Source organism: Bombus pascuorum, chromosome 9 (assembly GCF_905332965.1).
Source record: "Bombus pascuorum chromosome 9, iyBomPasc1.1, whole genome shotgun sequence".
Lineage (NCBI taxonomy): Eukaryota > Metazoa > Arthropoda > Insecta > Hymenoptera > Apidae > Bombus > Bombus pascuorum.
The window spans coordinates 10273036-10298969 of NC_083496.1; the positions used below are offsets into that span (position 1 = coordinate 10273036).

A 25934-nucleotide genomic window follows, 5' to 3' on the forward strand; every position below is an offset into this window, starting at 1 on the left:
TTTTCAAAGACCTTCTTGATTCAATATTTCTTTTTATTTCTATCGTCGGTCTTATATCAATGTATAAAGCGATATTAAAATTTTCGTATTAATGAATCAGTACGTTGGTCGATCATTTAGGAATAACTTTACACGAGAAAAAACTAAAAATAAATATAGATATAAATACTTAGACATAAACATTACTATGATACATATCGTATAAAACATCGATTTCATATCCTTTGACGGTTCATCAACTTAAATATCCAATGATTAATAAGATTCCGAGAAGTTCTAAATGTACATCCTTTTAAATGAAATACCTATCAATATATAGTTCGTAATACTTCTTAAGGTCTATAAATATTGCCTATAATTACTAAAATTTTGAAAAAATCACACATAACATTCCCTATTTATATTAACTGTGTTATATTTCCTATCAGTTAACATTAATGAGATTAAAAGTAATTGATAAAACGAAATTTCATAATTAAATGTAACATGCAATAAGATTATAATACAACTATCTAACATATAATAGACAAGACTGTTTGTAAAGCATCATTCTTATAAAAAGAATCGAAAATTGTTTTAAAATTATTAAACATATTTAGGCTAAAAGATCACTTAAAATGTTATGTGTGATCCTTTGAAAATAATTATGTATTTACAGATAACATTTTATTGAATACTTTGCCTTAATAAACTAAGAATTGATTTAAATTCCAATTAAAAATCTATACATCTAGGACTTCTCAAGAAGATTCGTTCGTACGATCGCTCGTCTTTCTTTCCCTCCCACCCTCTCTCTCCCTCTCTTTCTCGCTTTTTTTATTTGAAGATAAAAGATAAGTCGATCGGTGTATCACAGGTACAAATGATGTAAAAAAAAAAAAAAAAAAAAAAAAAGAAAAAAAAATATAGAGAAATGATTGGGTGATCGGACCGAAAGAAGAGAAATTCCGGTTCGCGTAACTAGCGTTGTCGATCGATGTATTCTAGTAGCCATATGTAGGCAGTGTTACAAGGAAAAACGTCTTGATTGGCAAATCGAGTGGCATTTTCATTCTCGTTGCATGTTTCTTATTTTTAAATGATCAAGTAAAACATGAGTTCAGACTCCGGAAACTGTTATTGGAAGACTAACAAATGAAAGTTAGAAATAAACGTTAGAAAATTACTAAATTGATATATTTAAGTGTAAAGAACTTTCAAAATGGCAAATGCAATTTGAATTCGAGCAGCATACTAAACGCAATCATTTAAGTTGATTAATGAATTCATTCACGATTAAGTAGAATTATATTACACTAAGAGAATGATAAATAAAATAAAATGAATACTAATTTTTATTTAAAGTTGATAGTTTGTTTTTGCTTTCTTTTCCTCGATTTCTTTAAAAAGTATCCGGAGTCCTTATTTTTTACTAGCGCTCTGTGGAAGAAAATCTACGCAATGCGTAGACAAAATAAAATATTTCGAAATTTGATTAATTACACCCGCTGATTTACATAAATATATACAGTAAAACCTTGACACTATTTGATCATATACAAATCTGATTTTTGATTATTATAATACTTGATCGAACTTTCCATTATTCAATATTAATTAGTAATATTAATATAACTATCAATTTAAATTGACAAGTATTATATTTTTGGCTGATAAATTTTTATATATGTAAGATACGCATATTTTAATAATGTATGCTTAGTATAGTTATTGCATGAAAACAAATTTACGATAGATATCAACACATCAAACAATAAAATTTTTATAAATATTACAAACAATATTTTTAAAACACTAAAACAATATATCATAAATGAGTTAAAAACGAAATAAATGATACTATTACATATGCAAATAAAATAAATGGGGGTTGATTAATCGAAAAGTCCATCAATTTAAGAATATTTTTTCTGATTAATTTCTCTAATCAAAGTTTTACTGTATTATTAAGCATACCTGTTATTCGACTTACTCTATACAAATACAAAAGTTGTTACATCCTCTCACGCATTAAAATGGCTTACTCGCTTAAAAGTTTTCGCACTTACGATGTATAATCTAGCCTAAGACTTTGCGTACGATATTACGAAGCACGGCGCAAGAAAGTTCGATGAAAGAACACCGAGATGTTTTACTCGACAACTATAATCACTACATTTATCGTATAGCGGACGAGTATGATTCACGTAGAGTTTTCACTTATACAGGATACATGTTGGATCGACGTAGAAGTAACCATAATTAATTTACAAAAAGAAGAACCAAGTGTTCAGTGTACAAAAAGTATTTTTTTCTGTATTCATAAGATTAATATGCGTTCTTTTGTCTCAATAAACTGCGATTACTCGTCCTTTTTCTATCAATTTAAAACTATTATTAAAAAAATTTAAGGAACCAGAGTATATTTGATCCTTATTTATATACTTATCATACTTCTAAATTCACTTTGCTCTTGAGAATACATATTTCTTTTCTTCTTTTTTTCTTTTTTTGCAAAACTCAATACATAAAAAATATAAGTGAATTACATTTACGTACTATATGGTCTTTTTTTCTCGATATCAAAAGAATAATACTTTTATTATAATAATATCTCAAAATCCGAAGGAAAATGGCTAATCGCAGTCTATATTAAGAAATGTATTGATGAAAAAATTGAGAGAGAAATATATATATATATTTTTTTTAATTTAGTATTTTAATTTTAGATTTTTCTTATTTTTCCATCAAATCAGTACTTGATTGAGGCCGAGATCGACTTGAGGCCTTACTCTAAAATATCCTTGGGTTTGCGTACTCTCTCCAGAAGCAAAATTATAAAAATATTTCTAGGAAAATCATTGCAATAGAAATTTTATAAAATGTCCATTGCAAAAGAAGTATTTTAAATAGATCTCAACTGAGATTAGATAAGAACCATAAAGTTGCTTGACATTCAACATAGGAGTTAAAACATATAAGTCTGATACAAGACTTCAGAAAGATTTCCAAAGATGTCCAAAACATTTCATGATTGAGTAACAGACAGGGACATTGCAAATAGTATCGGATGAAAATGAGGACGAGAATAAGGGTGGAGATAGAGAGAATGATGTTAATTTCTCTAGTTTATCTTTGTACGGTATTGACAACATCCTTTATCGTGTTTTGGAGGTCAGTGAGAAGTCTTGTATTCTCTGCGACATTTCGAGTACCAGCTGCACGAAGTTGTCGTGCCTGAAGCTCTAACCTTCCAAGAAGTTCGCGAAACTGAAACCGCGCATGTGGTGCGATACCACTGTCTGCGAGATTAGCGCACATTCCATGTAACAGCCCTACCTTGTCTGAAAGTTGAAGCCAGCTAGTCATTACTATCGTTGAGCTACTTTTCAAATTTAATACGCTGTTCTCAATTAATGTTGAAAGTTCCAATACGATCTGTTTTGCGGTTTTTGAGTCTGTATTCTGTTTACTTAGATCATCTTCTGCATGTTGGGATTTCGTACAGTTTGGTGTTGCGTAAATCGAAGAACCAAAATGTTTAGTTGAAGAACACAATGGTTTTAGTGGTTTTGCAGGAACAACTGGTTTTTCTGGTTCAGGTGGTGGCCATAGTCTAGTATCGCTTTTGCTACCAGAACTGAAAATATTGATTTATGTTTTATGACTATTTATATATAATATTGAATAAATTGAAGATTTAGAAAATTACCGTTTAGTAGGCAATATATAAGTATTATAAAAAATATAATAAACGTTGATGTACCTTTGACTACGGGTTGAGGCTCCACTATGATCTTCAGGTGAATCTTCTGTCTGGTCAAGAGTTTCTTGTTTACCGCTACTTCCTCTGACACTGAGTTTTGGACTGTGAGGCTGACTATCACAGGATTCTTTATTTTCCCAAAGCTTTTTTAAACTGCTGATACTACCAGTGCTTCTGCGCTTATCATCTTGTTGTTCTTCTGATTCTGAAGATTGTTCAGTGATAGTACTTTTCTCTTCTAACGATTTTTCCCTTTCTGCATTCTCAACTTTTCGAAGTCTGGCCTTGAAATCGATTATTTGTCCATCAGATGTTTCCTCCTTCTGCGGATTATTTCGCTTATCTACTCTCTTCAACTTAAAACCGACACTTCCGCTAGAGAGTATCGACTCAGTTACTGGAGAAGATATGCATGAATCTTTATGAGTATTATGTATTTGAAGTTGTTGTTCTTGAGTTGCTTCGTTGGTTTTTAAAGTTGATACAGCATACTCATTTTGAGCGTGTCTAATATGATAAGAAAAATATAACATATATATACATACTTTAAACTACAGTTAAGATGCAGGAAAGCAAAAACGAACACACCAATATATAAATACCTATTACACACGATGTATGTATATATATTGGGATTTACCTTTGTCCAGAATCCATGTTAAAACTAGCACAGAGTTCCGAAAGTAATTGTGATGCTGGATCCAAAAGAGCAGATGGAGTACTGCTTATTACTCCAGGTTTTTTCGTAGTTGTACCATGTTTAGTTTCTGCACTTTGTTTAATTTCATTTATTAGCTTCAATTCCAACATCTCTTTCATTCCAGGCTTCCGTTCAAAACTATCAGGAGGTGAATTTGTGGAAACTGGTGGTGGAGGTGGTGGAGGAGGCGGTGGTGCTTCTTCTGGTGGTGCAGCAGGCTCGATTGTTTCTATCCTGGACTTAAAACCGGTTCTTTTATTATCAGTAGTTCTACACGAGTTATCTTGAGTTTCTCTGCGTCTCAAATTAACTCCAAACCTCGAACACGCTTCTTTCACAGAGGGTTCTGCGTTACTAACATCATTCCTGTCTTCTTGATGCTCATTTTCATCCTCCTTTGAACGCCAATCTGTGCTCTTTGCTTTTCTTATGGATAAAGGAGAATTTCTTATTTGAGAAATTTCGCTGCAAGAAATAGGAGGTGGTAGTTCAGCTTGTTCTTGTCCAGAAAAAATTTCATCTGGTGGAGGAGGCAAATCTGCGGGTGGAGGAGGAAACTCCAAGTCAGCTAACGACGGTTGAACAGATCTCGATGGGCTCGCAGTACGAAAATTAGAGTTACTTGAAACCCGAAAAGTTCTTAAACCGACAGCATCAGACTGATTATTCTTTCTTACAGCTACTACTCGAGTACGGGGAGAATTTGGAGGTTGATAAGTATTAACAACACCGCTTGAAGAATTACTACGAGTCATTTGAGGCTGACTTCGTAAATTACTTTGACGAGGAGAAAGAGATCTGTGTTGCGAATTGTCGATAGATGCTTCATGTTGTTCCACTGTGCCAGGTGTCATGGAAGAAGCCACTGTCGTCGATTCCTGATTCGATGGCATGCCACTCTGACGTAAAGACTCTAAATACGCGCCAATTCTAGCACCTTTTGGCAATGTACCGTAACGATTAATGGCTCTTTTTACGTTCTGTACTTCTAATGCACCAACTTGTACCAACTAAAAATTAAATAAAAAATTTTTATTTATGTGACTTAAGTTTCAAAATTGTTTGGAGGCTACTTTAATATTTCTTTGCACTAGAGAACTACCTTTTGTGGTAATGGCTCTTTCGATGGATAAGGTCTTGGCTTAATTTGTTTTTGTGAACAGGTCAAGCCAGGTATAGGTTCCGGAGACGTTGAAGGTTGAGTGATAAAGTTTGGTTCCGCCGTACCCTGAGAACCCTCTCCATCCTCCTCGATTTCACAGCCTCCTGTAGCAATCGTTCCTTGAGCCATCGTCGCGAGATCTCGCGCAATACCTGAGTTCCCATTTAACAACAAACCGTACCGGTACATATTCTCTTTCTGCTTAGAGTCCTTTCGCTGGGAGCGAACAAGTTCCGTAAGCTCACATAACGAAATACAAACAGTATGTTCAAAAATTAAAAGTAGTCTCCTTTGTACATATTAAATTTTCTTCATATCAGTACTTCTTATAAGTTATTTAATGAATTTATAAAAACAAATTAGTTATAACATAATAAAGATGAAAATATCAAAATGAACTCGTTCTTTTTTAACCATCAGTTTTACTATAAAAAGTTAATTTATCTAATTCGAAAAAGAATATAAACGCAGAGAGAATTGAACATAAAAAGCTGGATACAGAGCTTACGGTAGGAAACTGAAGCAGTACGTGCACGTATCAGTACGCTCGATTAAAGTAGAATGAAAATACCTTCGAGAATCTTATCAATACCATTTAGATCCGTGGCATCGTCGAGAGTCATGGTGTTCGTTTCAGTGTTTTGAGAGTCTTGCTCTTGATAGGCAGAGTCGCGGAACGAACTGCACGACGACAGCAAGCTGTTACCCAATCGTTATGTTATCGTATCACCATATAATCAATATCTGTCGGTGTTCGAAATCTCGATTATGTGAAAGAAATTTAATAAAAGCAGATTTATGCGAGTAATGTGGTAGATAAAGTATATTCCATATGTGTGTATATAATATTTTATTATTTACTTATTATTGTAACCAGATCTAAAAAAATTATAATAAACATGTAATAATCGAGGTTTCGTTACACCGAAAACAAAAAAGTTTCATACCTCGTTCTTTTTGGAGGGGCTGGAGCCTGTTTCCCCTTTTTATTTGTAGAACGTCTCATTTGTACGATACTACTATTGTTCTTACTTGACATACCACCTGTGAATGTACTCAGTTTTGTTACTGAACTGGTAGTATCTACAACAAATAAATGGAAGTTCGTAAACTGCTGTAATATTAAAAAGTTAACTCATTTTAAATAAGATTAAATAAGGATTGACTTAATCCTAAACATATTAATGCATTATGTATAACCCGCAATAATAGCATTATCACAAAACAATATTCTATGAAGTCCATACATGTATACCTGAAGAAGATAATGGTTCAGAAACTAGAACAAGCCCATGGATGTTTCCAGTGCTACCAGTCTGAGATTTTTTGTATGAAAGTAAAGGAATTTCTCCTCCTCCTTGCAATTGCTTTTCAACTTCTGTAAGCACAATTTTTATACATGTTTATACGAATTACTTACATTTAAAAACACATCTTTATCTCTGATGTTTGCATGGAATTGATAGATTATTTTACCTTCTGTAATACTAGATTCTTGAAACATATTTTCAAGAGAATGGTGAATTTCTTTGAAAGTGGGCCTATCAGCAGCAGACCATTGCCAACATTGCCGCATCAATTCATATACTTTTGGTGGACATCCAGGTGGACATTCCATTCTGTAGCCTTTTTCCAGCATATGATAGACATCGGTCAAATCAACACCAGGGTAGGGAGACATTCCATAGGTTGCTATTTCCCAAAGTAAGATGCCAAATGCCCACACATCAGACTACAAATATATGATACAAATAAAGTACAAATGTAATATGAATAAAACAAATTTGAGTAAAAATTCCTAAAACTCTGTACTATAAGAAAACTTGTTTTACCTTCGTAGAAAATTTATTATATGCTAATCCTTCTGGAGCAGTCCATTTTATAGGGAATTTCGCTCCAGCGTGAGCCGTGTACGTATCATCTCTCATCAACCGGGCCAAGCCGAAGTCTGCGACCTTCACCAGATGATTTTCACCCACTAGGCAGTTTCGAGCCGCTAGATCTCTGTTTCGAAAGTCGCGATGTTAACGCGAGCTCGTTTCTTAAGAGGAGAGGATGATGAAATTTAAAAAATTTCTCCTAACTAACTGAATGTACTTTTTTGTGCAGAATATGCATATCATAATCATCACTGTAATCTGCCATTACTTTTCTTCAGTGATCCTTGTGACGCTACAAATCGCTCCCTAAAAACAGCTACTTACAAGAAAAATACTTTAAGTGCAACGATTACTTTTCTGCATAATACATACCACCTTAAAGCTAATTTTTTACTAATCACGAAACTATACTATTTTAAGACATGTAGTTATAGTTTGCGAGATAGAAAAAATTAATTACTTTTTGATATGCAGTATGTAAAAAAGTGAACATTACATTTTATGTACTTTACTTGTTAGGTCTTTTTAGTGCCTTTTTTTGCAAAAATTTAAGTAATCCCCAGTAAAATTTTTTATTTGGTCAAAATTCTGAAATGAGTATGCAAATATTTTTATGCGCGAATCATAGTGATAGTGCATAAGATCAAGATAAAAATATAAAAATATGTTTTTCCAATAAATATAAATAAGATTAAATCATTTATAAAAAGAAAGAACAATTAAAATACATACCAAAATTATTTGAGAATTAGTTTGTTCATAAAATAGAAAAATACTGATAAATATACTTTCATTCCATTCTTTAGAAATATGTAGTAACATGTATACCATATAGAAACATGTATTTATTCTAAAGTATGAAACAATACCTGTGAATGAAATTTCTGCTTTCCAAGTAACTCATTCCACTGGCGATCTGCGTAGCCATATGCATCAAAACGACGGCATTTATTTGATGTTTACTCTCATTCCGCAAATAATCTAGCAAATTTCCTTTGCTCATGAACTCTGTAATGATGTAGAAAGGCGGTTCCCGAGTACATACACCTAATAACTGAACTAGATTTCTATGCTTCATTTCCTTCATTATTGCAGCTTCCTCCAGAAAGTCTTTTAGAGCCATTGTATCCTCCTATAAAATAAAGGTATATAAGAGTAAACCAAAAATAAGTAAAATAAAAAATGATATAAATAGTAACTATAACTAATATATTAAAAGACTAACCTTTAAGGTTTTTACAGCCACAGTCATATTATACCTCTTCCATACAGCTTCATAGACATCCCCATATTGCCCCCCACCTAATTTATGCCTCATGACTATGTCTGTCCTATTAATTTCCCATTCATCAGGTTCTGAAATAAATAATTTCAATACATTTCATCTTTACAATGATTATATAATTTTACATGAGTATCACAGATATGATATGTGTTATTTTTTTCCACATACCTGGGCTAAGTGGGAAAACAGTAGGTTTATTGTGCTTTGGTGCAGGATAAAGTAATTGTGTAATTAAACCATCAGCAAGCATTGAATGGTGGTGTACTAATTCTGCCAGAGTATTAAATTTGCTTTCAGTTGTAACAAACATCTAAAATATTAATATTTCATAATACTGTGTTTATATCTTATCATTTAATTACTAGTAAGATATATGAAACTTATACCTTCCCTTCACTGTCTTCGTTAATCCTATAATGGTATACCCTACCCTCATATCGCAGAGAAATACTGCGTTGACCTGGACTGCTTTCTGATTCACGAACCAGAAAGCTACCATTTATACCAGAGCTTAGGAGATACTCTGCAGCGTTCCTGGATATCCTTCCATGATACCAGGAGTGTTTCTCCAAGGAATTTACTGGTGTAACATAATTTGAAGGAACCCATCCTACTTGACCAGTACTTGAATGAGCTTCACACCATTCGCCACTCTTATTATAACTTAGAATGCGCACTTGCTCCCCTAAATTTAAATTTATAATGTACAACATAAATTTATATCTTTATATTTATACAAGGTGTCCCAGGTATTTTCTCCAGATTTGTAATAAGACATCTATGGACTTTTTATAATATATTTTAATCTTACCTTTACTTATAAAGTGTAAAAAAGTCTGGAACACCAAGTATGTTTTAAAAAATAATTACCTTTTTTAAGACTGAGCTGATTTTCTCCACCTGCTTGAAAATCATATAAAGCCACAAATAGTTGAGGATCATCCTCTTCTTGTGCCAATAGATTTTCCTTACTTGTCCACCTGTGATATACATATTTTAATATTATTCAGATTCATATTAAATTAATTTGTATATATAAAATATATTTTATTTTTGAAAATTGAAGCATAAAATATTTATATTTATGTGTTGTATAATGAAAATCATTCATAAAGTAATAAAATTATATAAATATTATAAAGTAACCTGTTCGCAGCCTCCAAAAGTCCAGTGGAAGAAACCACAGTATGTTGTTGAATATTCACTTGTTGTGAAATTGACTGAATGCTGGACCCATTTGGTGGATCACCATCTGGTAATGCCGGAATGTGAGGTAGCGGTCTGCTTTGTAAAAGAGCTTCTGCACAACATCATAATACTGTTGTATGCATATGACTATAAATTAATGTAAGAAACTTAATTAATACAATTTAATATCAGTATTTTCATCTGCATTTTATCTTTTCGAAAAAGTTATGATGCATCTCTTTTCACTAATAAAATATACAAATGTTAATATCTTATTTAAAAAAACATAATATCTACTGAAAATATTTGTTTTCCTTTTTATTGAACACAATCATATATGATGCATTAAACTAACAATTATGATTAATTAGATATTAAATTGTTTAAGATAATTTACAAAATTAGAAATTATGCTATTCAGAGTAACTGAAACAAAACTTACAATACAAATAGATTCTGTTATCATACATCTGTGTTAATGACTAAGAACTAATTTAGAATATTAAGTCATTTAACAATTGTTTTATCTTTATAACAAAATTATAATAAAACAATTAATAATAAATTTAATAAAAGAAATACATAAAAAAAATATATATATATGTGCATATATTAATTATATAACTAAATTACAGCCTATTTTTATACATGTCGTTATTTGCAACTTTATTTAATATTTTCCTGATCTTCTATAATCATAATCTGTTATAAAGCAGACAAAGTGCATGAACGCAAGAGAGAAAACTAAGTAGAGAGGGGAAGAAAGCGTGAGGGAGAGAAGTGGGAAAAGGACGGAAGTCAGAAAGGAATAGAAGATAAAAAGCGAGAGAGTAGGAAAATAAGAGAAGGAATTACCGCTGTGCTCTGTAAATATATTAGAGCCGACAAGACGGGATTCCTTGAGGTTCCTAGGCTGTTTGCGCGTCTGTCGCGCAGCAGAGCCGACAGGAACAATTCTCTCCTTAGTTTGTTGAGCACCCATAGTTCCCGAATTGGCATGCCCTTAGATTAATCCCGGCCGCAAAACTGCCGGGGCCGTTCACTCGGCACATTCACTTTCGGCCTGACAGTCTAACTCCCGATCGCATCTCTCGTCGGCCTCTGCCGACGACGAGAACACCCGAGACTCACCAATCTCACCACCGAACGCGAACCTCCTATTCACATTTTTGACCACCATTCAAGATCGACATTCTCGCCATGTTTGACAGCTTCGACATCGACGATAGCTCGATTCGCATCGTACTGTTTACTACTTTTACTTACCACCAGAGTCGTTTCTCTATTCTCATTGGACAATCAATTTCTCGGACAAAGATTTCATTGGCTAACAGCTTTATTCACCGATAACATCATCCGAAGTCTAACAAAGTTCTTTGTTATTTATTTCTTATTCTATTTTCCCTCGCAAATATTTCTATTCGTTGTAACAAACAGTCAATATATAATAATATACTTAAAATTGTTTAATTATTTATCATTCTCGATATAAATTATTCTTTTATAAAATTACTATATTTAGATTTCAGATCTATTCTCGATTTGTTCGTGTACATTGTTACTTTTCTTTTTATTAGTAAAAGAAATGTTATAGAAAGGAATCATTTATAAAATTTGATTACATCTGTTAATAATATCAAAGATATTATGATGACGAGGAATTTCTTTTCTGATAATATGCGTAGTTAAGAGAATACGAAGAATGGTGGAATGTAATATACAAAAAAATAGGCGTGATAGTGTGATACGAATTCATATGGAATATGAATTATATCAGATTAATGATTCCATTGTACAATATTATAATCATATAATATATATTTTAATATATCTATGGTCAGCAAGGTATCAAGTGTCGTGATTTTGGAACACGGCCAACGTTTCTAAGATACGTCAATGACTGAAGCGACGACAGCGCGATATCGGAAACCCGAGCTTATTACGAATAATACGAAAAATCCCGAGAATTGCCGAACTGATTCAGTGACGTCATGCTGAAGCAGAAGAGATAAGACAGCAAAAAAAGTGAAGTTCTGTTTTCTAATATATCCGCATTTCGTATAGATATCTTTGTTTGCTACGTGATTTCGAAAAATGTCGTACGCATACCTTTTCAAGTACATCATTATTGGAGATACAGGTAATTATCTGATGCGTCTACTAAAACAAATTTCGAATGATTTCTACGTCCTATACTATGTCGACCGTGACAGGACTCATTGTTTTCGTTTCTTTCGACGATAATATTTTTGATTCGTAAACCCTACAACAGTTCTAGGAATTATAATGCGCGTATTTCGCAACGACATTTAATGTTACGAATTAAATATTTCTTTGATTGTAACATCTGTACATAGCTTCTTTTTTTATAATAATTTCGTCAACTTAAAAGCTGTCCAATTCATTTATTTATGTTCAGAACAGATTTCATATGAAATTTTTTGTACTATATATGTATATACGTAGTATTATTAGGAAATTATATTAGATGTTGTAATTATGAATTTGCTATAAATATTTTATAATATTGTAATTCGCTTGTTTACTTTCATATATATTGTTTATTATATAAATGTAATATATCTTTGAACTTTTTGCTTTGTAATGTGACTAAGATAAATAAATAAATATATTTTAATATTATATGTTTTTGTTTTTAATTTTTTGGTTGAATTCATTGATTTTTAATTTTATGGAAATATCTCCAATCTGCATTAATTGTTTAATGTAGGGATATCTTATTTTTAAACAGGGGTTGGGAAATCTTGTCTACTTCTGCAGTTTACGGATAAGAGATTCCAGCCTGTTCATGATTTAACAATAGGTGTTGAGTTTGGAGCCCGTATGATAACAATTGATGGGAAGCCAATCAAACTTCAAATTTGGGATACTGTAATTATTTAGTTTTTTTTAGTTGAATTTCACAAATGCTTACAATAGTGAATTTTAAGGAATAATGATTGCTTATACGATTAAATTGAACTTATAGGCAGGTCAAGAAGCATTTCGTTCTATTACACGATCATATTATCGTGGAGCAGCAGGAGCTTTATTAGTATATGATATTACACGTAGAGAAACATTTAATCATTTGACCACTTGGTTAGAGGATGCAAGACAACATTCAAATTCTAATATGGTGATCATGTTAATTGGTAATAAGAGTGATCTGGATAATAGAAGAGAAGTGAGGAGAGAAGAAGGTGAAGCTTTTGCAAGAGAACATGGACTTGTTTTTATGGAAACCAGTGCAAAGACAGCAATCAATGTAGAAGATGCATTTATCAATACAGCAAAAGTAATTTATGAAAAAATTCAAGAAGGTGTATTTGATATAAATAATGAGGTAAAATCAGAGAGTTATAATAATAAAAACTTTATTACAATATTGTACTTTTGACATTATCATTTAATAAACAAAATTTAAATGTACTTAGGCAAATGGTATCAAGATTGGACCACAACATTCACCGACAAGTCCTAGTGGATTAGCGGGTACTGGTGGTCAAGGAAACACGCAAGGTGGTGGATGCTGCTAGGGGCTGGGGGTTGCCTGTCCACCGCTTAATCCTTCTCCAATTTAAATTGATCTTTTCACTCCTGCTCCACATTTTATTCTCAACCAATTACATTGTATATTTTTTTGCGCGTGTCGCATCATGAGGTAACAAGTGACTCTATTGGTGTATTTATTATTTAAAAAAAATAACATATACATACGTACTAAATAGAAATATTATAAGGGAAAATGTTATATATTGCTTACATCATGAAACCTAATAAACTTTTAATTTACAGATTCTGGCTGATGTAAATTTATTAGTTTCAAATATGTTCGTTACATGCTTTCTGTACTTAATTCCTTTGTAGCAGTATAGTAATATTAGTTCTTAAATTACATCTATAAAATATTAGATGCTTTTCATATACATATACAGATAATGTTATTTTTAATGTGCTAGAAAGAAGTTAATGTTATTTTATTAATGCAGTGCTACATTAGATTTTTATTCATTTACATTTAAAATTACTTAATTTTAATTGTAATATACGAAAAAACTGAGAAAGAAATTAATTACTATTGGACATTGATAAAGCGGGAGAGGATAGGCACTTCTATTTAATGTTTTGTATTTGTTCACATTGTATATTGTATGTATTGTGCACTGATCTTAGAATCATATTTAATTTAATAATGAATCATAATTGATATACATATATAAATCAAAGTGATTTGTCAAAAATATGATTTACACTTGACTACCTAACGCGACACCATGTATATGTATGTATCAATGTATGAAATGACGAATATATAAAAACATATAAATCAATTTTATTGTGAGGCCTATCTAACCAAAAATCATATTATTTTATTAATTATGATTGGTATTGTTATTTTTGGTATGCCTTGGAAATATAGTATTCTAATTACAACATATAAACTAAGACATTTTTATAATTTTTATATTTAAGTAAATATGTCCAATAAATTTAAATATTTACTAAAGATAAATTCTCTACATATAACCATTAGTAGTAATACCAATCAAGAAAATAGAGAAATACTAATGCTACCTGTATTTTGTCCAATTAAATGTAAAAATAAACATAGTACACATGCACTTTTGTTTTGATTATAAGTTTAATATACTTTAATATCTTAAATATTTAGAAAAATTTTAGGTAGAAAATGTTAATTCAGATAATATTCTATAAAGAAAAAGGAATTTATTTATTATAAATGGTTTTTGTACCTACTGTAATATGCAACATACATTTTTCGAAGTATTCTATGATGTTTTAAAATATACTAAAAATAGATGTATGTAATCTAATGTCAAATGGATGTAATAATCGAAACTTATTACCACAATAAGTATTCAATTTTTACACCCGTTTAAAATATTGTACTGTTGTATCCTTAAAATTAAAATATGTATATCAGCTTGAAGAATCACAATTATTTATCAAATGATATTATTAAACATAGGAAATCCATGATATATTGTCTATTTATAATAAATTTAATTTACTTTTTTTTATTGAAATATACACGAGCATATCATATATATCTTATTTTATTCTGAATACATGTTCAACGATTTCATTTGTACTTTTTACAGCACTACATGTTTCAAATCGAATCTATTATAAATTATATTAATAATATATATTATTAATTAATAATATATAATATTATCTGGCAAATCATTTGTGAAGATCCCTTACTTTATTAACGTATGTTAATTAGGTCCATTTCAATCGCTTTTTTTTTTTGTTTTAATTAAATGACGACAATTAAGATTAGAATTATTTCAAAAGCAAAGTATGACCTCATTTAATAATCTAACATAATTTCTAAACTATTTTATGTCAATTTTTATGTATTATATTAACTTAAAAAAATGATAAAATAAATATGCAATTATAATAAAAAGATATGAAAATCATATAAAAATTTAAGCGCATGAAAAGCAATAATAAATGGTTGATCAAATAATTAATGTATAGTGGTATTTTTGAAATTGTATTATATTCAGTAAGAAAAATGAAAGAAATAGATAATTGTATTAAATATTACATTTTTTATTGACTAGAGATTTTTATGTTATTCAAAATAAATTTTGGTGAATGTATTATGGCTATATGTATTTTGAAAGAACTTAAAACAAGGAAGATTATATACAAGCGTTATACCGGAAAGAGATAAATAATGCACAAATAACGGGGTGATAATGATACTAGCGAAAGAAGAAAGAGGATGAGATAATAAGAGCGGTAACATTGAACGATTCGTTGAAATGTGAACGAAAAACGTAAAAGTAAATGTTACTTTAAAAGCGAGTTTACGCGCCAGCAGGTTTCACAAGTCAGCTACGCCATTGGAAGAGCGCTCGAAATAGCGGTTTGACACTGAATGCACGCTACATCTATTGCTATATTCCAAGCGATTCACTGTATTCCATCATACTCGCGAAGGGGAAGCACGTATTTATTTCGTATTTAATACGAATTTCGATTTATATAATAATAACGCTCTCTGGCTATTATTTAACTTTCTCATTGTTATCTTTAATATTTATCCATCATATCTGATATCGTATCGGTGAATCCGTACTACTACGTATCGATGCATTTTTAATATGGTCTTCAATTAAAAGAAATCAGTTAGATAAATTGATCTGACGTTTGCCGCACTTTTCAAAGCCAGACGCGTTAATATTTTAAAAGAAGTGCTAGTGCGCATTTATGAAGTTCCCGTTTATGATAGCCGGATCTATGCTACGTAATCTTTTGAAACAATTCGTGTATTGATGGTGTAATGAGTTTGACATATAATTGTGTTTTCTAACAAAGCGGAGATCTGGATTTACTTTTAGGTACGTAATACGAGTTTCAATTTTTAACTGCATGATATATTTGAAAATAAGTATTTAAATGTATCGATGCCTTTTAAAATGAACGTAAGGTTATATTTTTGCTAAATCAGTAGAACTATACTAAAAGTGATATTTTCTTTCTAAAGTGTACAGATGTTTCAAACTATTAAAACTAGACGTATACGATGAAAATGCGGTCCTTGACCTCGTTCCAATTTGTATATCGTTTCAATGCCTTTTATAGGTTAGGAAATGTGTTTATTATGATATTGTACGTATTTGAAGGCTTAAGTCATTGACAGTACTATTTCAGTGTACAGTTCTCAAATTTCAAAAATTTGTATTCACGAAGAATATTTATATCCGTCATTTTTTGCATTAATATTGATAACGTAATATTGTATACATCGTTCTAAGAAAAATCTGACATCAGCGAACAGGAAACCGCCTCTTTGATGTTCTTTCATGTATATACAGACACACATTCTATCGTATGCACCGTTTCTTTTACCGGTGAACAAAATTGGAGTAATTTTTACATGAATATTATTTTATTTCGGTACACATACTTGAATTATGATGGTATTTATAAATATTTATGCTATCATATGACAGGCGTGTAAACAAATTTAAAAAGGATACATATTATAAAATTATACGAATTATACATAAGCACATTACAACATGTGTTATTGTAATACTTGATTTTTTAAGATAATATATTCATACTTTACACAGAAATTGTAAAAGTTACTAATTATTTGTATGTGTTTATATTAACATATATTATTATTATTTACACAAAATTTCAAAAGAAAATATGTGTACATATATATAATAATTTTGACTCTTGACGCTTACGTAGAAAAATAATAGAACAAAAGGAATATGATGTTTCCATGGTCAAGGCCCTGTATTTAATTGAATGAGTTCAGTTCCGACCATAGTTTACATATCATTTTTTTTAGCAGAGGATCAAAAAACATCAAGTTAATCAAAATATGTCATATTTTCCGAAAATATAAATGTATGCGGCCGAAGGAAATGTTCGCACCAATTATCGCATACCGATACAAATAATTACAATAACTGGCACAAATTGGAATTCAATATTATTTATCTTATCGCTACATTTACAAACATCTTTGTTTAGTACAAACTTCATAGTTATACATACAATAATTGATATCTTATCCCATTACACAAAGTAATCATTCATATTATCATTATCTTCTCGAAACACGAATGTTTCTTTTCTATCAATGTATATTTTTAAAGAATACCTTAGCAATTTCTTGTTTATATTTATGTTAGCTACAATTTGTAATTGAATTGTAATTGCATGTCAGAATTGAATATTGCCAATGTTGCGTTTATTTCAGTTGTTATCTTTATTTTGCTGTTGCGATACACAGGGTCTTTGACTTATGCTATAATGAACTACATACATATATACATACATCTCGCTTGGTTCATATAAATACACAAGTGCAACCAGTGCAGTACTTTCTGAATGAACGTAACCGTATAGCGGCACTTTTTCTGGCACAAGGCATCGTTAACTGTACCGCTGCGGTGACACCAGTCGGAGGGTTAATGAACATAAAAGACCCATCATTTAGACTTCCGAGATTGGACACTTCGAATACGTATTTTATGAATATTGAACGATTTTCGCAGCAAAAGTTAATATAGTCAAAAATTCAAAGGAAATTCTATTGTACCATATATTGCAGTATTTTATAGTTCTGCTTCTTTTTTTCAATAGTTCATATCATTATTAGTTTGTGAATTTCTATGCATTTATGGTAAACTTAGAGGAGCGAAAAATACATGGGTTGCACATAATATGCAAAAATATATAAAATATCCAAACTCATTATAATATTCAATAGATGAAACAAATTTTTGTCTTGGTTCTAGTTGTTTCACTTATATTCATAAAAATATGAATTTATATAAGTGTCCATGGCCTCATTATTGTTTTAAGTTAGAAATAAAAGAAAATTTAATACAGTTTAAAAGCAAATCAAAACTCTTCATTCTTTGAATGCAAAACTCATATATGTAAATTATGTTACTTAATAAGAAAAATGTCACAATTCAATAGTTGTTTTAATCCCTTTGACACTGGTAAACAATACATATAAACAATATTTTATTGAAAATTTAACTTAAAACTCAAAGTCTATTAACTAAACTCTAAAAGAAGAAGATTTCGTTATTGTCAAATGGTAATCAATAATTTTCCACTTCAAATAGTCCATTTTAAACGAATTTCCTAAAAAATTTATATTTCTTAATTGTGTCATTCTTCTAATGTCTGTTACAGCGTTTTATCAGCATTGAAGTTAGCTTCAATCATGTATCTGATAATGATAACATACTGATATAATATGTTTCAGTTTTAACTTTAACTGACGATACAAATTACGAGGGCTTTGAACCTTTCATTGCTGATATTTCTAAAGTAATGGATAATAGTGAACCTTTAGTGACATATAAATTTCATTTATCTCTTTTTTATAAAGTGTTTTAAATGTAAATATATTTATAAAATTATAAGACCATATTTAACCGTGATAATCATTGTGCAATAGTTCAACTCTGCTGCAATTCTCGACTTTTTGATGTTTCAATCTTTCGCTTTAGTTTGAACCGAAAGAAGGACATTTAACGTTCTATGAATAAAAAATCACGCGTATCAATAATAATTGTCACATATTTTCCTTAAATTTAAGAAATATTTTAACGGCAGAAAGATAATTAGAATAATAAAAAAAAAATAAGAATTTTGTAAAGTTAATATTGTGATACATCATTACTCTTCATAAAAAGTATCGCAATTTCTATATTTTTTTCAGGCGATGTGGAGCAACGTAACGTTGTCGAGCATGCTTGTTTAACGCATTTCGACACGATTGACGAATTGATGAAACGATGACTTTTCATACGGACTGACCATTAGGATTCCTGTTTACACGTGCTTTAATTTCTATCGCAGCTGTTGTACGCTATTATCATGACGGGTGTCGTTCCGCTCACCGATAAACAACTCCACCAGCTGGTAAATGAATCTCATGGAAAGATCCTGTTTCATCTTTTTAAATGTTATGAATGTTTTTAACATTGAAACTATTTTAGATTTTTTGCTTTTACAATTATTATAAAGATGCAAGATTAATGCTGACTTTTATCAAAATGAAAACATAATTATATATGAAGATCACAGAGGAAAAACATGATAAGTCACATTTCTTTTTTAATTTTTAAAAATTCAATTTTGAACTCTAATACTTTATCAAACAATCACATATTATCAAAACTGTCTTTGTATTAAATATAGCTACGAGGTTTTCTTGAAAGATATTTACGTAAAAAGCATCGATTATTTGATTAAATATATATGTATATATTTTAGACATTAGACATTGACTTCATTTGTCATTTATTACTGTATAAGCGTATATCTTTAAACTGAATAAGTTGTTCCCTCTTTTCCCCTGTAACCTTCATATATAAATATTTATTCTGATCATATCACTTTAATTATAACTATTTATGTATAACTAATTATGACTATTATAATTTTAATGTTTAACGAAACTAAAGACAGTATATCATAAATAAATTGTAATAAATGATTTCTAACTTTTAGAGTATCTCTATAGGGAAAGCTGTAAACCCTACAGAAACACCCGTAAAAGAGAAACATGTGCGAAGTATCCTTTTTAACAAAAGATTTTTCAAAAATGAGAAGACTATTGACCCTCTGCACCTATAAATGTTTCCCGAATTATTCTATACGAACTTCGAACTTTGAATTTAAAAATACTTTATGTATTAAAGATTCATGTAAATTTTTAGTGCATTACAGTTACATAAAAATCAACTGTCAAATATGAAGATGACCATAAGGATTCAATCGATCAGTTACTATCTTAATTTTTTCAATGAAAATCTCGTGCAACTTTCTGTTCCAGTTCCAAATGAAGCTTTCATTGTAGTAAAAAATTGAATAATTTTCGCAAGTCTGTGGTGGAATTTAAAGGATGAATTTATTGTTTGAGTAATTATCTCAGAAAATATAAATGTACATTAACAAATTGATAGATGATACAAATTAATGTTTCTTAATTGTAGCAAATAGATAATCCTATATCTTTCTTCGTAAAATCGCCTTTTTAATACGTTAAGTAACGAGCAAAAGATTAATAGCGCGTATTAGGTATTGCAATTAGTAAAATTGTGTTTCAAAGTACGTTATATGTTCCTTATAGAAATATAGGCGCGATTATAGGTACACATCAAGAGAAGGGTGGAGCGATATTTTGGACGTATATGTTACGGCAACCACTGCAAGAGAATCAGATCGTCGCTTGGAAATTTTGTCATGTGTTGCACAAGATACTACGAGAGGGTCACGAGAAAGTGATTCCAGATTCCCAACGGTATCGCAAAAGATTGGAAGATCTCGGGAAATTATGGCAACACTTGCGGGAAGGATATGGCCCATTAATTCAATTGTACATAAGATTGCTGATTACCAAGTTAGATTTTCACAAACGAAACCCACGCATACCCGGAAATCTTCAAGTAACACCGGAGGAACTTGAATCTATAGGGGAGAACGATATTAATGTCTAGTAAGTTTCTAACTTAATCAGTTCACAGTAGAACTCCATTTATTTGAATTCCATTTGTTAAAACAGAAGTTGGCAAGGTGAAAATTTGACAAGTATCATTTTTGTTAATCTCTCAATTATTTAATCGTATAGTTCATCCTACGTATTATATGACCGAGAAACAGTAATAAGTAATAGAGGAAATTGGTGAACTCCTGTTAATATTATCTGTTTATCCTCCAATGAGTTCAGATAATTGGAATTTTACTGTATTTGTATTTATGACCTTTATCCACATTTTATGATCTTTTATAATCTCTTCTAATCTTTTCTGCTTAGTTTCCAAATGTCGGTTGAAATGTTCGATTACATGGATGACATTTTGAATTTACAACGTGCAGGTAGGTACGAATTAGATTCTCGTCTATCACGATGCTTTTTGTATTGTTCGAGTTTCTGGCTTCCTTTCAATCGATGAGAAACAGATCATCTTTCTCATACTTTCTGCTGACATACGTTCTGCTTTGCACGAGTACCTCAACCTCCGATGCATTCTCTTCCTTCTTAGATGAATCATTTTGGCCGATTATACTAGAGTAGTTTTGGCGTGAAAGTGTCGATTGTGCTTGTAAAATGAAAGCAACGCGGTATCAACTTAGGTTTCGCTACGTTGACGTAATTAATCTACTGGAATCTCGATTATCCAGATCGAACTGAACCAAGGCAGACCGGTTAAATCGAGATCTGCATGCTGAATAAATGAACGGAGGCGTCATTGACGGATGAACAGAACAATTTACATAACGGTAATATCTTTTTATTTCGTGAATTACCGACGAAAAATCTAGCTACCAAAGGAGATTCGTATTTCCGATTAGATCCAACGTCGAATATACAAATTGTAAAAAGGAAACCCGATACTTTGCAGTATTTGAACGAGCAAATAGGTACAATTAAGCCGATCGTACCAGATACATTTATCCTATCGTCTCGTGTATTATGGAAGCTGAGTGTATCGCTTTTAGTAACTTCTGGATCAAAATCTGCCTCAAAATTTCGTTATGTCGATGATATTAAAGATTTGTGTTGATATTAATTTATATAAATGAAACGTTTCAGTTACCACTTCTTTGAAGAACACACCCTCCAACTCGATGACTGTAAGTGGACAGTGTCGGCTGGCTCCACTAATCCCCTGCGTTTTAGATGCATCGCAGCTTTACGATTATTGTGTAAAAATATTATTTAAACTTCATGGTGCTCTGCCTGCGGATACTTTAGCCGGCCATCGCGATAGATTTTCTAAACAATTTCAAGAACTAAAGAAATTTTACAATACTGTTAAACAAAGACAGTATTTTAAGCATCTTATAACGATACCTGCGTTACCTGAGGTAATCTTGAACTATTATCTTGTAATATTATTTTTAATGTAATTTTTATATAATAATATCTACATATAATATTTTTAATATTTATAATATTATTTGTAATATAAATTATATTTGTAATGCGGTATATTTGTTCTAGAATCCACCAAACTTTTTAATACAATCTGAGTTTCGAGCTTATGTTACACCGATAGTAGTATTACCACCAGAAGAATCTTTGGATTCTGACACCGTAGTTGATCTCATTGATACTTCCGATACAAGTTCCTTACCAGGTGATCAACTAGATTCCACGCGAAATGGTTCGATTTCACCCGATGCAATAGCAGAAAGGTAAGTTTAAAAGTTAGTTACATATGAAATCTAATTGAAATTTGAAAGTTACACAAGGCAATCGTTTGTTGTTTTAGAGAAAGTCTCATCGATCATTTGCAACAGGAAATTAATCGACAAAGACAAGAATTACATCGTGTATTGACTGATCATCAACGTATCGTGGGGGATCTTCAAATTCGTGTTACTCAGTTGGAATCTGATTTGCTTCTTAAAGTATGGATATCTTGATTATTTGTTAGCATACTTATTGTAAACATGATATTTTAATACACATATTTCTTTAGGGTAATGAAATTGAACAGGAAAAGCAAGTTAATCAAGACTTTGTCAAGCAGAAAGCAGATATGATGGTGAAAGTTCATGAAAGCGAAGGTTAGAACTGTTTTCACTTGCATTATATAAAATATTGTGAAAAACATTCATAATACAATCTTTGTTTTCTTTCTAGAAAAATACAAAGTCTTACAAGAGAAATTTCAAAAATTGAAAGATGCATATTCAAAGTTCAGAGACGAACATATCAATTTAATTAGAAAGGTAGGATTCTTTTAAATATTTAAAAAAAGGGATAAAAAATATTAGATGTTGAATTTGGGTATGTTTCTATGCAATAGAAAGCTGAAGTGGATAAGCAGTTAGGAACGTTAAAAATGTCGCAACAACAAGCTGAACGACGAACGTTTGAAGCAGAACGTCGTCTTGAAGAATTAATACAAGGCCAAGCAATAACAGAGCAAGAAGCACGAAAAGCCGTTGAAGCACAGCATGATTTGGATGATGTAAAACAACAACTGAATGACGCGAAAACTGAAAACTTGGTTAATATTTCTCTTTCTTTTCTTTAGTTTACGTTTACGTTTGTTTTTATTTCGTTCCGGTAAAGATGTAATATTTTAGGCTTTGATTGCCAAAAATGATTTTATAACTTCTGAAAAAACGGCTTTAGAAGGGGATCTACATGATCTATTAGCACAGAAAGAAGAATTAGATCTAAAAATCGAAAAGTTGGAAGTTGAAGCCGAACGATGCCGCAATGAAATGAATACGTATACACATACTATGTTGCATGAATTATTGCGTAAGTGTTTCATTCGTTTGAGACTGAGAAATTATTTGCGTTTATCTATTTAGAATTATGAACTTTTATTTCAGTAAATTGTATTTCTGAAGCAGAAGATATTATGCAATACTCATTAAGTGCTATTGATAATCCAGCAATGTCGGATTTAACTTGCACTTCTCAATATCTTGAAAAATTAGAAGACCCTATTCTAAAATCGTTAGATACTTTAGATGCAGCATATACCGGTTATGTATGTGATACAACGAATGGAAAAGTACTCATTAAAAGTGCAATACATGTTGCATATATTTTGGGGCTTTATATTATTCACGCCAAATCTACGTCCAATACTACATCTAATATTGCATTGGGCGACAGTAAGTTATAAATTGAAAAGATTAATAAAAGATTAAAAACCATATACTGATTTTTTATTCTATCATAGAATTGACTGACGAGTGTAAACAGTTAGGATTACAATCATTGACTATGTTTAATCATATAAGAGAAAAATCACCTGTGACTGTGGGTCAAATCAACGAAGTAAAACAGCAATTTAAGAAAGTGTGTGATCTTGCCGCTACATTGTCTAATGGACAAGGCACTGTTGAAGTTATTGGGAATTTAGTAGAAATGGAATTATTAAGTATGGATAAAGCAATAGAAGAAGCTGCAAATAGAATACAAGTAATTATCTTTTACATTCTATTATGTCATAATTAATGTACTATTTTTATATGAAATATTTTATAATGTTAAATCAGGATATGATAGAGAAATCTCGTGCAGCAGATTCGGGATTAAAATTAGAAGTGAATGGAAAAATTCTGGATTCTTGTACAGAGTTAATGAAATGTATAAGAATGCTAGTTAAAAAATCACGACTGTTGCAAGCAGAAATTGTAGAACAAGGGAAGGTAAATGTATATAATATTTAATTTGATATGGCACAATATGTATGTCGATGAGGATGGGATTCCAACTCTTGTCATATATATGTGTAAACATCTATTTTGAATTTTAGGGCACTGCCTCTGCAACAGAATTTTATAAACGTAATCATCAATGGTCCGAAGGACTTATATCTGCAGCTAAAGCAGTAGCAATGGGTGCTAATCTCCTGCTGTAAGTACAAACAGTTTATTGCAATGTTTGCTTGTTTACAAAATTTTTTAATGTTTACAGAGAAGCTGCAGATAAGGTTGTTGCTGGCAATGGTAAATTTGAACAACTAGTGGTTGCATCCCAGGGAATAGCTGCATCTACAGCGCAGTTGGTAGTTGCAAGTAGAGTAAAAGCCAATAGAAATAGCTCTAACTTAGCTGCACTTTCTGAAGCATCAAGGGATGTAACACAAGCAACAGGAAGTGTTGTTGCAACTGCTAAAAATTGTAGTCAACTTGTTGAAGAAAATGGTAATGACGCTTTTTGGGATTTGTTTTAATATTAATATTTTCCAATTGCAATAAGAAATTAATAATTATTAATATTTTACAGATGACTTAGATATTTCTGGACTAACTTTACATCAAGCCAAACGATTAGAAATGGAAGCACAAGTACATGTACTGGAATTAGAGCAAGCTCTGGAGACTGAAAGATTACGCTTAGCTGCTTTACGTCGCTATCATTATCAACTTGAAGGCGAGAAAGAATAATCAGTATGTATAATTACAGCAAATTATTAATACTGTTATAAATCATAATGTTATCTCCAAGTAATATATTTTCAACGATTGATTTCAGATTTTTGCTAACGTCTATATGAGATTCATGTTGATAACAGAATTTCTCATAGGCACTAAACAGTATTGAACAAAATGTTTATAAATGGAAAGTAAATAATTAAATTCCATTATAAAATAATATATTGCAAAAAGGAAATCTATTTGGATTGTCCGAATTATTGTAATATTTGCATGTTTAATGTTTAATAAATACAATTTTATTTCTTTTTAATGATAATTGAAAATATTTGAACAGAAATCAAACTATCATATTCCTTTTATTTCATGTATATGTATATTCTTTTATTTCCTTATAACGCTCCTTATTTCGTACCATAAACTCAAAATAATCATAGATGTAATTCCCATACTTCTCCAAATTTTTATATAAATTTTGCTCCTTCTTGGTGTCTCTATATTTTTACCATTTACCAGAACAACCATTTATG

At 30.8% G+C, this 25934-nt stretch overlaps 3 protein-coding genes across 10 annotated transcripts; 2 read left to right on the top strand and 1 right to left on the bottom strand.

The window, feature by feature from the left end:
- Positions 1-12: 12 nt before the first annotated feature.
- LOC132910655 (tyrosine-protein kinase Abl) lies at positions 13-11211 on the bottom strand. Of its 6 annotated transcripts, none has more exons than XM_060966479.1 (16): positions 10816-11211; positions 9919-10072; positions 9643-9752; positions 9159-9457; positions 8941-9082; positions 8713-8843; positions 8357-8619; positions 7440-7611; positions 7084-7339; positions 6863-6985; positions 6555-6690; positions 6200-6288; positions 5548-5711; positions 4386-5455; positions 3746-4252; positions 13-3619 (listed from the first exon to the last, which is right to left on the bottom strand). In XM_060966479.1, the coding sequence occupies exons 1-16, from the start codon at positions 10940-10942 to the stop codon at positions 3109-3111; spliced, it is 4254 nt and encodes a 1417-aa protein (XP_060822462.1). In that variant the 5' UTR covers positions 10943-11211; the 3' UTR covers positions 13-3108. The 6 variants fall into 6 exon arrangements, with proteins under 6 accessions (XP_060822462.1, XP_060822458.1, XP_060822459.1 ...); XM_060966475.1 differs by having other exon boundaries at positions 5548-5759; positions 6179-6288; XM_060966476.1 differs by having other exon boundaries at positions 5548-5759; positions 6200-6306.
- A 715-nt stretch (positions 11212-11926) lies between these two features.
- On the top strand, positions 11927-14294 carry LOC132910697 (ras-related protein Rab-2). Its single transcript, XM_060966594.1, has 4 exons — positions 11927-12100; positions 12713-12852; positions 12950-13306; positions 13398-14294. The coding sequence occupies exons 1-4, from the start codon at positions 12055-12057 to the stop codon at positions 13497-13499; spliced, it is 645 nt and encodes a 214-aa protein (XP_060822577.1). The 5' UTR covers positions 11927-12054; the 3' UTR covers positions 13500-14294.
- A 1545-nt stretch (positions 14295-15839) lies between these two features.
- LOC132910660 (huntingtin-interacting protein 1) lies at positions 15840-25717 on the top strand. Of its 3 annotated transcripts, XM_060966495.1 has the most exons (19): positions 15840-16343; positions 19208-19410; positions 20002-20065; positions 20632-20989; positions 21308-21369; positions 22088-22362; positions 22499-22692; positions 22770-22908; positions 22980-23067; positions 23144-23232; positions 23310-23513; positions 23593-23773; positions 23848-24135; positions 24204-24445; positions 24523-24675; positions 24783-24883; positions 24944-25173; positions 25256-25419; positions 25505-25717. In XM_060966495.1, exons 2-18 carry the CDS (start codon positions 19366-19368, stop codon positions 25414-25416), a joined length of 2874 nt encoding a protein of 957 aa, XP_060822478.1. In that variant the 5' UTR covers positions 15840-16343; positions 19208-19365; the 3' UTR covers positions 25417-25419; positions 25505-25717. The 3 variants fall into 3 exon arrangements, with proteins under 3 accessions (XP_060822478.1, XP_060822477.1, XP_060822479.1); XM_060966494.1 differs by lacking the exon at positions 15840-16343 and having other exon boundaries at positions 19182-19410; XM_060966496.1 differs by lacking the exons at positions 15840-16343; positions 19208-19410; positions 20002-20065; positions 20632-20989 and adding an exon at positions 21676-21774.
- The last annotated feature ends 217 nt before the right edge of the window (positions 25718-25934 follow it).

Excerpts from the sequence above, each read along its gene's own strand:
- LOC132910660 (XM_060966495.1), top strand. The coding sequence starts at position 19,366 with ATGACGGGTGTCGTTCCGCTCACCGATAAACAACTCCACCAGCTG. Across the intron at positions 20,990-21,307 it reads GAGAACGATATTAATGTCTA|TTTCCAAATGTCGGTTGAAA; the intron begins GTAAGTTTCTAA and ends TTTTCTGCTTAG. Across the intron at positions 25,174-25,255 it reads TCAACTTGTTGAAGAAAATG|ATGACTTAGATATTTCTGGA; the intron begins GTAATGACGCTT and ends AATATTTTACAG.
- LOC132910697 (XM_060966594.1), top strand. The coding sequence starts at position 12,055 with ATGTCGTACGCATACCTTTTCAAGTACATCATTATTGGAGATACAG. Across the intron at positions 12,101-12,712 it reads CATCATTATTGGAGATACAG|GGGTTGGGAAATCTTGTCTA; the intron begins GTAATTATCTGA and ends ATTTTTAAACAG. Across the intron at positions 12,853-12,949 it reads AACTTCAAATTTGGGATACT|GCAGGTCAAGAAGCATTTCG; the intron begins GTAATTATTTAG and ends TTGAACTTATAG.
- LOC132910655 (XM_060966474.1), bottom strand. The coding sequence starts at position 10,942 with ATGGGTGCTCAACAAACTAAGGAGAGAATTGTTCCTGTCGGCTCTGCT. Across the intron at positions 9,753-9,918 it reads CTTTTGGAGGCTGCGAACAG|GTGGACAAGTAAGGAAAATC; the intron begins GTTACTTTATAA and ends TGTATATCACAG. Across the intron at positions 6,691-6,862 it reads TGAACCATTATCTTCTTCAG|ATACTACCAGTTCAGTAACA; the intron begins GTATACATGTAT and ends TATTTGTTGTAG.